The following is a 15,347-nucleotide window of genomic DNA, read 5'->3' as shown; positions in this document are numbered from 1 at the left end:
AAGACTCCTGAGGGCCTGAGAGTCTCACACTATATTAAAAAGAACAATAGTTTTATTTGAGGATAGCTCAAAGAAGTCATTTACAAAACGCCTATTGTTTTCAAAGCACAGCTTTTCATAAAAAGCAATGTCCACCCTTTAATACATGCTCTAGCACACAGGTGTGTGTCGGGGGCTGCCCAGGACTCGGGGAGCCCCGCGGGCCCGGGATGTGCCGGTGCTCAGCATTCCTCATCTGAGTTGTCCTTGGCCCACCAGCAGACCTTTGGGGGTCCGGGGGTGGCCTGGGGGCCAGTGGAGCCAGGGACAGAGGCCAGGGCCGGGGCCCGGTTCACCCAGCAGGGCCCTTGGGGCAGCACGTGGCTTTCATTCAGTCTGAAGGTGCGGTAGTTCTCATAGTGGACGTTGTGTGTGATGTCCTTCAGGTCTTGGAGGTGGGAGCTGGGAGATGGGCGGCAGGTCAGAAGGACTTCCAGGGCATCCTCCAGGGCCCCCGCAGCCCCCCAGGCTCCCCACATGCTCACCGGATGAGCAGGTCTCTCAGGAGGGGGAACTCATTGTGAGCCATGTTCTCCACTGCAAGATATGGCACCAAACCCCTGAGCACAGGCTCTGTTCCACGCCCTGCCCTCGGCCAGCACCGAGTAAGCGCCTGCTATATGCTGCACACCCCCTGCCACTGCCAGCCCTTCCCCACATGTCTCCCTGTGTTAGCCCACCTCCCGTTTGTTTGTTAGTTCATTCATTCATTCACGGCTGTGTCCCAGCCCCTGGTACAGGTGGCTCCTATAAACAGCTGTTGAATCAGCAGGGCCTTCCTCTGCTCCCTCAGGTACCCCCTCCCATCCCACATTTCCTTCACTGTGCTTTTCACACCTGTCCTTGTCTGGTCAGCTCTGTGGGCACAGGGATATTATTGGTTCCGCTTTCACTGTATCCCTTCAGGAATTCCGCATAGCATGCCCGGCACATAGTAGGCCCCACAATCAATTCTAGTGAATGAATAGGGTGCCTCCTGGGTGCCAGGTATCATGCAAAGCAGAGGCTCTGCCCCCTCCAACCACCCTATGAGGTTGATGTTACAATGATACCCATTTGACTGCGAGGCAACTGAGGCCCAGGGGGTCGGGGAACTTGCCCGGGGCTTCTGAGCTGCACAAAGAAACTTGATCCTAGGTCTGTCTGTTTCCTGTGCTGGGCTCTGTGGTGGGTGTAAGGATGCCAAAGGCAACAGAGCTTTTCAACATGTTCTCCCCTGAGCCCTCGCCAGGGCCCCTGCACTGACCTTCAATGATGCCCCACTTCGTCTTCCGGCCCAGGACACACCTCCCATTCACAATGTGCTCTCGGTCAGCCCCAACCACAGCAAAGGGGATCCGTTCCTGCAGGGAAGGGACAAGATCGGAGGGTTGGCCCCAGCCGGGAAGTGGAGAGAGAAGACACTGAGGTAGGAACGTGCAGGATGCTGTCCTTTGTGGGGAGAGAAAGTGATAGAAGGAGCACAGATATCTGAAGTCAGAAGACACGAAATCTAATCAGTGTGCCTCGGTTTCCTCATCTGTAAAATGGGAGTCATGACAATACTGATGCAGGGCTCTGTGAATGTTTGGGAAGCATAAATTTGGGCTTAGCATAATGAAGGGATTAGCAGAACAAGTCTTGGAAGCCAAGTGTTACTCAGAGCTACATTAGTGATATAATTCTGCTCATGCCCAATTTCTTACCACCTTCAACCATTATCATGAGGTTAAGAGATAATTTTGTACTATAATTCGAAAAGATACATGCACTTCTTAGTTCATAGCAGCGCTATTTACAATAGCCAAGACATGGAAATAACCTAAATGTCCATTGACAGCTGAATGGATAAAGAAGATATGGCATATATATATATATATATATATATATATATATATATATATACACAATGGAATATTACTCAGCCATAAAAAAGAATGAAATAATGCCACTTGCAGCAACATGGATGGACCTAGAGATTATCATACTAATTGAAGTAAATCAGAAAGAGAAAGACAGGGACTTCCCTGGTGGCGCAGTGGTTAAGAATCTGCCTGCCGATGAAGAGGACATGGGTTCAAGCCCTGGTCCAGGAAGAACCCACATGCCACAGAGCAACTAAGCCTGTGCGCCACAACTACTGAGCCTGTGCTCTTAGCCCACGAGCCACAACTACTGAGCCTGTGTGCCACAACTACTGAAGCCTGTGTGCCTAGAGCCCATGCTCCCCAACAAGAGAAGCCACTGCAGTGAGAAGCACATGCACCACAACCAAGAGTAGCCCCGGCTCGCGGCAACTAGAGAAAGCCCGCGCACAGCAATGGAGACCCAATGCAGCCAAAAAGAAATAAATAAATAAATATATTAAAAAATGAAAGAGAAAGACAAATACTATATGATATCACTTATATGTGGGAATCTAAAATATGGTACAAATGAACCTATCTACAAAACAGAAACAGATTCACAGACATAGAGAACAGATTTGTGGTTGCCAAGGGGGTGGGGTAGGGGAGGGATGGACTGGGAGTTTGGGATTCGCAGATACAAACCACTATATTAGCAGATACAAACCAGAGACTGGATAAAAAACAAGGTCCTACTGTATAGCACAGGGAGCTATATTCAAAATCCTGTAATAAACCATAATGGAAAAGAATATGAAAAGGAATATATATATATATTTATAAACATGTATATATAAATATATATATATATATATATAACTGAATCACTTTGCTGTACACCAGAAACTAACACAACATTGTAAATCAACTATACTTCAATAAAAGAAATTTAAAAAGAGAGAGAGAGGACTTCCCTGGCCGTCCAGTGGTTAAGACTCCGCCCTTCCGCTACAGGAGACATGGGTTCGAACCCTGGTCGGGGAAGATCCCATATGCCGCGGGGCACGGCCAAAAAATTAAAAAGAAAAAAAAAAAGAAAGAGAGAATTTTGTAAGCCAGGGGCTGGCAAGCTATGGTTCCTGGGCCAAAGCAGGCAAGTTCGTTGGCATACAGCCCCCGTCATTCATTTACTCTTGTCTATGTTGCTTTCATTCTACTACAGCAGAGTTGAGTAATTGCAACAAAGTCTAAAATACTTACCATAGTCTGGCCCTTCACAAAAAAAGTTTGCTGAGCCCTGTTGTAAATTCTGGTTGTTTACTTATTCGTGGCAGGAAGTGGAGATTAAACAGGCAAGTGCTGCATGTAGGTTTGTTTTTCTAAGAATTAGGTTGTGATGGGGAATAAATTGAGGCTAATAATAATAACTGTCTCTTGCACACTTATGCATCAGCCCATATTTGACCCTCAATAGATGTTATATATCTGGATGATTTATTGAGAGGTTAATTTGAATACATTCTCCTTTATTTCCCCCAGCACTGTTCCAGCTGTGAGCAGGCTTCTGTCTTTGCTGGCCTCAGGACAGAAAGCAGAAGGTCAAGGCTCTTTGAACCTTTCACAGGAAATACTGTTCATTGCTCCAACTGGGAGTGGAAAGAGGGAATGTGTGGAGAATTTGGATGCCAGACAAGAAGCAGGGTTTCTATGTACAGATGTGCAGTTTGTGCACTGCACAAAGGTAACCCACCGTGAGGCTGTGTAGGGCTGAAATCCCATGCAGGCTCCCTTCGGTGAAGGAAGCTACTGCCTTTTTCTAATTCAAGCTAAAGTGCTGTGTAGGTTAGCAGGGTCCCTGGGGGAGGGAGTGGAGGCCAGGTGTCTATGGATGAAGAATCCCAGGCCTCACCCAGATGCTTTGCAGGATCCAGACAGACTGACATTGAATGTACCACAAGGACAGGAAGATGGGGGCTTGGAGGTGAAATTCAGTTGATTCAGAGAAAATGAAGATGTGGCTATTTCCTTTCTTTCTTCCCCTCCCCCTTCCTTCCTTCCTTCCTTCCTTCCTTCCTTCCTTCATTCCTTCCTTCTCTCTTTTCTTTTCTTTTCTTTCTCCCTTCCTCCCTTCCTTCCTCTCTCTCTTTCTTTCTCCAACTTTACTGAGTATAATTTACAAACCACAAAATTTGCCCTTTTAGAGGTACAGTTCAGTAGTTATCAGTATTCTCACAAGTTGTGCAACCATCACCAAAATCTAACTCCAGAGCACTTTCATCACCCCAAAATGAAAGCCCGTACCCTTTATCAGTCACTCCCCATTTTCCCCTAAACCTCCCAGCCCCTGGCAACCACAAGTCTATTTTCCATCTCTATAGATTTGCCTATTCTGGACATTTCATGTAATGCAGTCATATAATATTTGGCCTTTTGTGTCTGGCTCCTTTCACTTAGCATCACATTTTCAAGGTTTATCCACATTGGGTTAGGGTTAGGGTAGGATCTATCAGAACTGTATTCCTTTTTATGGCTAAGTAATATTCCCTTGTATGGATAGACCACATTTGTTTATCCATTCACAAGTTAATGGACATTTGGAATGTTTCCACTTTTTGGCTATTACAAATAATTCTACTATGAACATTTGTGTATGAGTTTTTATGTCAACATAGGTTTTCATTTCTTTGGGGAGTGGAATTGTTGGGTCATATAGTAACTTAGTGTTTAACCTTGAAGAATTGCCAGACTGTTTTCCAAAATGGCTGCACCATTTGACACTTCCACAAGAAGTGTGTGAAAGTTCCGATTTCTCCACATCCTTACTAACACTTGTCATTCTGTGTCATTTTGATACTAACTACCCTAGTGGGTGTGAGGTGGTATCTTATTGTGGTTTTGATTTGCATTTCCCTCATGACTGATGATGTTGAACAATTTTTCATATGCTTAGTGGACATTTGTATAAATTCTTTGGGGAAATGTCTATTCAAATCCTTTGCCCATTTTCAACTTGGGGTACTTGTTTTTTTATTGTTGATTTGTAAAAGTTCTTTATATATTCAGGATACAAGTCCCTTATCAGATATATCATTTGAAAACATTTTCTCCCATTCTGGGGGTTGTTGATATGACGTATTTCTTGCTCACCTTGAGTTTGTGGATGAGTGGAGATTCATACCTGCTAGAAATGTATGAACTTTCCCCAAGTTGCAGAGAGAGACGAATCTTCAGATGGAAAGGATGAGTGGGAAGCACATCACCCAGCCTCGGTCCTACCAGCCTCCCCACCTCCCATGGCCTCCTACCCGGATCTTGCTGTTAAGGATCTTGTCATTGATGTCCTCATCGAAGCACTTCTGTGGATACACCTCTATGCCGTTAGTCTTCAGGTTTTCCTGGATCTGGGGACCACACACAGATGACCTCAGCCCACCTGTGCACTGACCCCCCCTCCACACCCCCACTGACCCCAGACTTGTCCCAGGTGCCCAGATTACCCTGTGCCTGAAGGCCTCTCGCTCCTCAATGGTCAGGCTGTCGGCTCGGGCGATCACGGGCACCACGTTCACAGTCCGGCAGAGCCGCTGCAGGAACTTGATGTCCAGGGGCCGCAGGCTGCTCAGGCGGGGCAGCCATGGCAGTGGGCATACGATGAGCGGGTGCCAGCTCACAGCCCACCCCGGGGGTCCCTCCTCCTCCTCTTCTCCTCCCCACGCAGGTGCCCCTCTGCCCACCGGCTCAGCCACCTCACCAGTGCCCGGTGGGCGGCACGAAGTACACGCAGCAGTGCACTCGGGTGTCGGGGATGTGTCGCTGCCTGGTGATGAGGATCTCCTCCTGCAGGTACTGCTCGTACTGCTCACTGATGTAGCCCAGTATGGGGTCCCAGCTGGGGTGGGAGATGGCTCAGCCTCAGAACCTCGCCAGGAGCCCCCCTCAACCTAGGTCCTCTGGGTTCTCTCCCCTTAGGATGACCAATCGCCCCATTTGCCTGGGACACAGGAATTTCAGTCCCACACAACCTGAGGCCCTTGGTCACCCAAGTACCATCCCCCCACACCCCTGCATCTTCAGAGAGACCCCTGCTTACTCTTCCTCAGCTTCCTCTTCTGTAAAATGGGGACAGTAAGAGAGCACCTACTTTGTAGGGGAGGAGTAAGCATTAAAGGAGAGAAATTGCCGCAGCCTGGTTCAAACCACCAGGGACTCTCGCCCAATTGTTGCCAGGGTTCCTTCCCCCCACAGGGCTATTGTCAACACAGCGGCCAAAAAGATCCTTTTTCTGCTCAGCCTCCAGTGGCCAAAGAAAAGCCGAAGTCCTTATGTTGCCCTACAAGTCCCTACCCCGTCCCACTGCTGAGTTCTGCCTCCCCTCCCACCCCACCCCCACTTCAAGGCTTTTGCACCTGCCGCCCTCTGCCTTGATCACTCTGCTTAAAACTGCACTCCCCCACCAACTACAGCTCCATCTCCCTTTCACTCCCAGAAGTGTCCTGTGTCGGTGATAAAAGAGTTCAGGTTCACCCTCCACAAAACTGATTAATTTTGTTCAGTTTGCCTCCCCACACCCATGACAATATACATTTCATAGAGACAAAGAAGTTCATCAGTTCTGTTCATTGCTGTATCCCTGTGTCTAGAACAGAGCTTGCACATACTAAGTGCTCGGTGAGGTGCTGTGTGCAGGGCTGGCTTCACGGGAGTGTGGATGCAGCCGGCACCCAGGGCTCTGAACCAAGAAGGGCCCATGCAGGGCTGAATGCTCTGTGGGTGTGGTCCTATAATTCTTAGTAATTTTTTTTTTTTTTGCGTTACGCGGGCCTCTCACTGTTGTGGCCTCTCCCGTTGCGGAGCACAGGCTCCAGACGTGCAGGCTCAGCAGCCATGGCTCACGGGCCCAGCCACTCCGTGGCATGTGGGATCTTCCCGGACCGGGGCACGAACCCGTGTCCCCTACACCGGCAGGCGGACTCTCAACCACTGTGCCACCAGGGAAGCCCCTTAGTAATTTTTGAATAAGGGCCCCACATTTTCATTGCACTGGGTCCCACAAGTTGTGCAGCCAGTCCCAATTGTGTGTGTGTGTTTCATCTCCTTGAGAGCCTAGAACAACTCTGCAAGGGGGATGTCATCATCCCCAAGTTACGAAGAAGGAAGAAGAGGCTCAGAGAGCTTGCATGGCCAGGCCCAGGTTATACATCTGGGAAGTGGTCAAACCCAGGGGTCCTGACTCTGGAGTGTGGGCTTCTATCCCCCTGCCATACCATAGCCTCTATCAAGTGTTTCCAGGCAGCCAGCTAAGACCTTTACATACTTGACTCCCTTTGATCTTGGGGGGAGAGTTGCACACACCCACTGCAGAGACGAAAAAACTGAGCCTCAAAGATGCCACAGCCAGGTGGCTCCAGGCCTGGATATTTCCCAGAGACTGGAGGGGCTGGGCAGGGCCAGCCAGGGCTCTGCTCTCCCCACCTCCCCGCCAGGACCCACCACTTGTCGTTGTTGATCTGGTCCCCGAAGCCGGGTGTGTCAGTCACGGTCAGCTTAAGCTTCACGCCGCTCTCCTCGATGACTGTAGGGGGAGAGCAGAGGGGCTGAGAGTGGGCCTGGGTGGGTGGGGTGGGGGTGGGGTGAAGGGGTGCTCACTCACCGTGGGTCACAGACTGCAGCTGCAGCGTCTGGGGTATGGGCACCCCCAGGCCCGGCATGGTGGCCTTCCACATCTTGGACTTGAAGAGTGTGTTCACCATGGTGGACTTGCCCAGCCCACTCTGTCCTGTGAGTAATCACATGGCAGCAACAACGATGGATGCGTTAGGCATGTTTCTGAAATTCTTAAATAGTTTTAGAAAATAAACTGTTTTCTAAGTATAACAAATACAGAAAAGCATGTATTATCATAAGTCTCCAGCTCAATGCCTTCCCCCATTTTTTATTGAGGCAAAATTCATATAATAAAAAATTAACATTAACCATTGAAAGTGTACAATTCAGTGGCATTGGGTACATGCACAGTGTTGTGCAATCACTACCCCTGTCTAGCTCCAAAACATTTTCATCACCCCAGCAAGAAACTCTATATCCATTAGGCACTCACTGCCCATTCCCCCTCCCCCCAACCCCTGGCAACCACTAATCTGCTTTCTATCTATGGGTTTGCCTATTCTGGACATTTATTTTTTCTTTTTGGCCGCGGCACTTGGCTTATGGGATCTTAGTTCCCCAACCAGGGATGGAACCCGGGCCCTAGGCAATGAAAGTGCCGAGTCCTAACTACTGGGCCTCTGGGGAATTCCTTGGACATTTCATATAAATGGAATCTTGCAATAACTGTCCTTTTGTATCTGGCTGCTCCCACTCGGCATAATGCTTTCAAGGGTCAGCCACACTGTTGCATGTGCCAGAACTTCATACTTTTTCATGGCTAAATAATATTCCATCAGATGGATAGACCACACTGTGTTTATCCATTCATCTGTTGATGGGCAGGTCAATGCATTTTTACAAATTAAACCACCCATGTATGCAGCACCAGATAAAGACACAGAACACACAGCTCCGCCCAAGACCACTCCTACCTCCTCGCAGTAACTGTTAACACAGCTCCAGGGACAGCCGCTCTCCTGACATCACCGGTAGGGAGCAGCGCTGCCTGCCCTCTACTTGGGGAATCACACAGCACGTGCTCTTTCATGTCTGACTTGTTTTAGTGAGATTCCCCTGTGCTGCCTGAGCTTGTAGATGGTCCATCCTCCCTGCTGTGCAGGCTTCTCAAACTCCAGGGACCACGCCCTGCAGTAGGAAACATCCTACATCACAGGGCAGGACACACTTTTGTGTCTAAAACTGAAACTGGGACTTCCCTGGTGGTGCAGTGGTTAAGAATCCGCCTGCCCGTGCAGGCAACACGGGTTCGAGCCCTGGTCTGGGAAGATTCCACCTGCCGCAGAGCAACTAAGCCCGTGTGCCACAACTACTGAGCCTGTGCTCTAGAGCCTGCGAGCCACAACTACTGAAGCCCATGTGCCTAGAGCCCATGCTCCACAACAAAGAGAAGCCACCGCAATGAGAAGCCCGCGCACCTCAACGAAGAGTAGCCCCTGCTCACCGCAACCAGAGAGAAAGCCCACACACAGCAATGAGGACCCAATGAGGCCAAAAATAAACAAATAAATAAAATTTAAAAAATTAAAAAAGAACTGAAATTGTCCTTTGGGCTGTGCTATCTAATATGTGAACCACACCTGGCTATTGCCACTGGCAGTATGGCCATACACCAATCTGAACTGAGATGTGCTGTTGGTGTAAAAGAATAAACCATATTTTGGGGCTTCCCTGGTGGCGCAGTGGTTGAGAGTCCGCCTGCCGATGCAGGGGACACGGGTTCATGCCCCGATCCGGGAAGATCCCACATGCCGCGGAGCGTCTGGGCCCGTGAGCCATGGCCGCTGAGCCTGTGCGTCCAGAGCCTGTGCTCCGCAACGGGAGAGGCCACAACAGTGAGGGGCCCGCGTAAAGCAAAAAAAAAAAAAAAAAAAAAAAAAAACCATATTTTGCAGACTTGTCATGACAAAAACAATGTAAATGATCTCATGAATAATGTTTTATATGGGTTACAAGTCGAGATGATAGTATTTTTGGAATGTATTGGTTTAAGTAAAAAAGACAATTAAAAGTAAGTTGTCCTGTTTCTCTTTACTTTTCTAAAGGAAGCTACTAGGGAATTTAAAATTATGTATGTGGTTCCTATGACATTTCTTTTCTTTTTTTTGGTCACGCTACGTGGCATGCGGGATCCTAGTTCCCTGACCAGGGATTGAACTCGGGCCTCCAGAAGTGGAAGTGCAGAGTCTTAACCACTGGACTGCCAGGGAAGTCCCCTCCTATGACATTTCTGTTGGGTACCCCCACCTTAGAATAATGCCCTTAGTTGGTGCTACACACTCTGACATTTTATGTTCCATTATATCCAGTTTATTTTGTGAGAAGTGTAGTTTTTGACCTACAGCATTAATTTTGCATATATAAAAATGCAATTCCAGATAAAACTGACCCATGGGGAACCTCCTAGATGCCAGGCACTGTGCTAAGCCAGATGAGGAAACTGAGGCAGCGAGGGGTCAGAAGCCCTGCCCCAGGTCACACACTGGGGGTTGTTAAGGCCTGGGACCAGGATCTGAGTCTGGTGTTCCCTACTTCCTGCCACACATGGCCTCCCCTTTTATTGCTTTGTTTGCGTTTGGTTGGGGCTCCATGGTGATTTTTGTCTTTTCACAATTCAGTGTTTCCCAGATTTCCACCTACAACACTCTAGTGATGTAAGACTATCAGGCCCACTTTACAGATGGGGAGACTGAGGTTCCAAGAGGCGATATAGGTCCAGGCCCACAGGGTGGCGTCCATTGGTCTGTCCCCCTGTGAGCCCGAGGCCCTTCACTCACCAACAACCATGATGTTGAACTCAAACCCCATCTTCATGGCCTTGATCTTCAGTTGGTCCAGCACGGCCTCGATGCCCACATAACCAAGCATCTCGCAGGGTAGGGTCCTTGGCCTGGAGGCCCGTGATGAGCTGAGGGAGGGGGACTGCCTCAGGGGGTCCATGGGGCTGAGGAACAACGATGCCTGTCATCTGGGTGGGGTGGGGAGAAGGGGGTCGCTGGGGCTCCAGAGGGGGACCACCCGAGTTCTCATTTCTGAACCCTGACTCCTAAGACCTGCTCCCAGGCACTCCTGTACTTCATGCCCCCTCACCTATGCACCCCCCAAGTCCCCACTGCCCACGGGGTTTGTCGAGGGGTGCCTGGGAGAGCTGCCTCCCAGGGGAGACTGAACTCGCTTTCTGATATGCACCAGGCCCAGGGATCTGTCTCTCCCCACTCGGACTCTCCCACAGCAGAGTGTGGCTGGCCTGGCAAAACTCAGGGGCTGGACCCATGGGGGACACAGAGAGAGAGAAGCAGCCTCATGTGGCACCTGGTGGCCTTGGATCCCTGTGGGAGCCTTGGGGGGCTGCCTTGTTCTGGCAGACCCTGGTTATGTGCTGAGGGGGAGGGGAGAGGGTGACAGTTAACTGAAGAACCTGAGCTCCACCCCCTTCCTGTGACCCCAGCTGGGGGCTCCTCTGCAGCAGGGGGCTGAGAACAGGGACAGGTAAGCTACTGCACCAGGCCCTTTCGGGTCACTGCCCTATAACCCTCACGACTCCGGCCTAGCTCTATAGACAGGAACCCCCTGCCCCCGCCCCGGGGAAGCACCTTTGCCCAAGGTCACTTAGCTGTAAGTGGCAGCTCTGGGCAGCAGCCAGTCCCTCTGCTTCCAAGTTCATGCCCCTTAACCACTCTGTTGGGGAAGCAAACCTGTGACCCATGGCCAGAAAGTACAACATCCATGTGTTTTCTTCGGTCCGTCCATTGTCGGCATTGTAGTGTTTTAAATTGCCAATATAGCCAGAGTTTTGTCTGTGCACATCACTGTTTTAGGAGCCCTAGGATGTTAACTTGTTAATAATCATCAGAGCCCTGTGAAGTAAGTGCTGTTACTACCCCTCAGTTTACAGATCAGAGTCCAGTGAGTGGTTCAAGGTCACACAGTGAGGAAGTGGCAGGGCTGGGATCTGTGTCCACATGCTCACCCTCTGCGGCCTCTTTTCTTGTTCACACAAACCTCTAGATTTCTGGTGTATTTTAGAGATTATAAGCCTTGGCAACTCTGGGTCCAGCCTACAGCTGACACAAGCTGCCCTCTTTTCTTTTTTTTAAATTTATTTTTTGGCCACGTCGCGCAGCTTGCAGGATCTTAGTTTGCTGACCAGGGATTGAACCCCGGGCCCTGGCAGTGAAAGTGCCAAGTCCTAACCACTGGATCACCCGGGAACTCCCTAGCTGCCCCCTTTAGATGGGCTACATGCTCTCCAGTTTGCCATAGTCCTCACCCTTCCCTAATGTCTCCCTAATAAGATGTTTCCTATACCAAGTTCATCTCACTCAGTTATTTCGTTCTCACCTGTTTCCTGGCACCTGAGTTTGCAAGCCCTAAGCAATCCTCTGTCTCAGATGTTGGCAAATGTTTTCTGTAAAAGGCCAGATAGTATAGATTTTAAGTTTTGCCAATCATAAGATCTCTGTTGCAACTACTCTTCGGCTCTGCCGTTGCAGTGGGAAAGCAGCCACAAGTAGATGGACGGGAGTGGCTGCGTGTCAGACTATTTACAAAAAGCAGGTGGTGGTTTGCCGCCCCCACTCTGCCCATCAGGACTCAGCAACTCTGCCCGATCTGCTCAGCTCAACTGTCCTGAGCCCCAGCAGCCTCTGTCCCTCCCTGCCCATGCCCTCTGCTCCCCCACTTTCTACACATCTGAAGACAGAGGCTTAAACTTCACTTTCCAGGCTTGGAGGCCAGGAGTGGGGCTGGGCAGGGCCCTGGGCAGAGCCTGCCCTGAACGTGTGCCATTCCTGCTGGAGAACTCTCTCAAGCTACGCCACAGCTCTTGAGGGACGTGGCAAGGCTGGCCTCCTCATCAACGCAGATGAGAACGTTCTGTGCGGATGACCAAACAGCGCTGCTGACACGGAGACCCACCTTGCACAGGAGGAGATTCCGTCTCTGGGAATGTCTCCTAAGGAAACAAGCCTCTATGCCCAGAAAACACTTTCTCCAGGAGAGGTGTCACACGTGAGTGATGTAGGAGTCTGGAAACGTGGGGGGAAGATGCCCACAGGGACTGCAGACGGGAGGATCAGGTCTGCAGAAAGCAGGACCATTCAAGGCGCTCTTGGCCATGTGGACTGGGGAAAGCCAAAGGTAAAGCGATCAGAGTGTGGATGGCAGGTGAACCCAGTGTATCCAAAGAATCAAGACTGGAGGGAATCGTACCCACAGGTTGGGTGAGAGTAATACATGACTATTTAGTGCATTCATTGTGCCAAGGGAGTGTTTACATCAATTATTTCTTTTTTGTTGTTGTTGTTGTTGTTGTTTTTGCTTTGCGGTACGCGGGCCTCTCACTGTTGTGGCCTCTCCCGTTGTGGAGCACAGGCTCCAGACGCACAGGTCCAGCGACCATGGCTCACGGGCCCAGCCGCTCCACAGCATGTGGGATCTTCCTGGACTGGGGCACGAACCCGTGTCCCCTGCATTGGCAGGCAGACTCTCAACCACTGCACCACCAGGGAAGCCCTACATCAATTATTTCATTCAATCCTCAGCAGCCTGAGGAGGGGGATACTCTCCATACACCCACTTTACAGATGAGGAAACTGAGGCAGAGAGGGGTCAAGGGGTGGGCCTCCAGTCACAGACGGGTGGGTGTTAAGGGCTGGGAGCAAGATCCGAGTCCGAGGTCTGACTGGCCTGAAATACAGCCTGCCATGGCCTCTATCCCATCATTGCTCTGCTTAGGTCCAAGGGGCTCTATAGGTGCTTTTTGTCTTTTAATGACTTGGAATATCCCAGATTTTCTTTAATGAGAATAAATAAGAAATGAGGCACCTGGGCGTCTGGACAGGAAGACTGAGGGTCAGTGGGGAGAGGAGAGGACTGGCTCCTGCCCACTTGGCCAGGCCAAGGGGTGGGCAGGGGCTGCAGTCGTTAAACCACCCCACTCCCCGCTTTTTTTTTTTCAGTTGAGGTAAAATTCACAGAACATAAAAATTAACTGCTAGCCATTTTAACGTGAACAGATCAGTGGCATTTAGTATATGTTCACAATGTTGCAAATCTACCACCGCTACCTAGTTCCAAGACATGTTCGTCACCCCTAAAGGAAATTCCATTACCACTAAGCACCCTATCCCCATCCCCCTGCCCCTGGCAAACACTACTTTCTGTCTCTATGGATTTGACTATTCTGGACATTTCATATAAACGGAGTCACATACTATATGGCCTTTTGTCCTTCTTTCACTCAGCATCATGTTTTCAAGGTTCATCCACTTTGCAGCATGTGTTAGTGCTTTGTTCCTTTTCATGGCTGAATAATATTCCACCACATGGAGAGACCATAATGTGTTTATTCATTCATCAGTTTGTGGATATTCTGGGGTGTTTTCACTTTTTGGCTATTATGAAAACTGCTGCTGTGAACATTTGTGTACAAGTTTCGGCGCGGACACGATTTAATCTCTTGGGTATATATATCTAGGAGTGAAATCGTTGGGTCTTATGATAAGACTATGTGTAACTTTTCAAGGGACCGTTTTCCCCAGTGGCTGCGTCTCTACCCCCTTTTGCAACAGAACAGTCATTTCAAAGTTACCCACCCTGGGCAACAGGAATCTGAGATCTCAGAACAGGAATGGAGGGGATGGAGGGTGTAAGATGGGGATTCCAGCACAGGAGACTGTATTACATGGTGGCCAAGGGCTCTGGGATCTGACGCCTGGGTTCCAGTTCAGACTTCTCTGCTCACTAGGTGTGGCTGGAAAAATCATGGTGCCCAAAGAGTTCCCATCTGAATCCCTGGGAACCTGTGAATATGTCACCTTATGTGGCAAAAGGGACTTTGCAGATGTGATTAAGGATTCTGATGGGGAGATTATCCTGTGGGCCTGTGTAATCACAGTGGTCCTTATAAGAGGGAGGCAGGAAGAACAGAGCCAGAGAAGGTGTGAGGATGGAAGCAGAAGTGGAAGTGATGGGGGTGGGGCATGAACGAAGGAATGTGGGTGGGTGGCCTCTAGAAGCTGGAACTGGGACTTCCCTGGTGGCGCAGTGGTTAAGAATCTGCCTGCCACATATATACAATGGAATATTACTCAGCCATAAAAAGAAATGAAATTGAGTTATTTGTAGTGAGATGGACGGATGTGGAATCTGTCATACAGAGTGAAGTAAGTCAGAAAGAGAAAAACAAATACCGTATGCTAACATATATATGGAATCTAAAAAAAAAAGGTTCTGAAGAACCTAGGGGCAGGACAGGAGTAAAGACGCAGACATAGAGAGTAGACTTAAGGACACAGGGAGGGGGAAGGGTAAGCTGGGATGAAGTGAGAGAGTAGCATTGACATATATACACTACCAAATGTAAAACAGATAGCTAGTGGGAAGCAGCTGCATAGCACAGGGAGATCAGCTCCGTGCTCTGTGACCGCCTAGAGGGGTGGGATAGGGAGGGTGGGAGGGAGACGCAAGAGGGAGGGGATATGGGGATATAAATATGCGCGTGGCTGATTCACTTTGTTGTACAGCAGAGACTAACACAACAATGTAAAGCAATTATACTCCAATAAAGATGTTAAAAAAAAAAAAAAGAATCCACTTGTCAATGCAGGGGACACAGGTTGGATCCCTGGTCCGGGAAGATCCCACGTACCATGGAGCAACTAAGCCCATGCGTCACAACTACTGAGCCCGCAAGCCACAACTGCTGAGCTCGACTGCCACAACTACTGAAACCAGCGCGCCTAGAGCCCATGCTCCGCAACAAGAGAAGCCACCACAATGAGAAGCCCATGTACCGCAATGAAAAGTAGCCCCCGC

At 49.5% G+C, this 15,347-nt stretch overlaps 1 protein-coding gene across 1 annotated transcript; it reads right to left on the bottom strand.

Annotated features, from left to right (window-relative positions):
* Positions 1 to 221: 221 nt before the first annotated feature.
* Positions 222 to 10,469, bottom strand: SEPTIN12 (septin 12). The gene is made up of 8 exons (XM_060077789.1): positions 10,307 to 10,469; positions 7,516 to 7,641; positions 7,356 to 7,437; positions 5,617 to 5,754; positions 5,171 to 5,480; positions 1,286 to 1,382; positions 525 to 576; positions 222 to 441 (listed from the first exon to the last, which is right to left on the bottom strand). The coding sequence occupies exons 1-8, from the start codon at positions 10,467 to 10,469 to the stop codon at positions 222 to 224; spliced, it is 1,188 nt and encodes a 395-aa protein (XP_059933772.1).
* Positions 10,470 to 15,347: the final 4,878 nt, after the last annotated feature.

The sequence above is a fragment of the Mesoplodon densirostris genome, chromosome 16 (assembly GCF_025265405.1).
Source record: "Mesoplodon densirostris isolate mMesDen1 chromosome 16, mMesDen1 primary haplotype, whole genome shotgun sequence".
In the NCBI taxonomy this organism is placed as follows: domain Eukaryota; kingdom Metazoa; phylum Chordata; class Mammalia; order Artiodactyla; family Ziphiidae; genus Mesoplodon; species Mesoplodon densirostris.
Note: the sequence above shows the minus strand (reverse complement) of the source record. Positions and strands in the feature narration are given on the sequence as shown.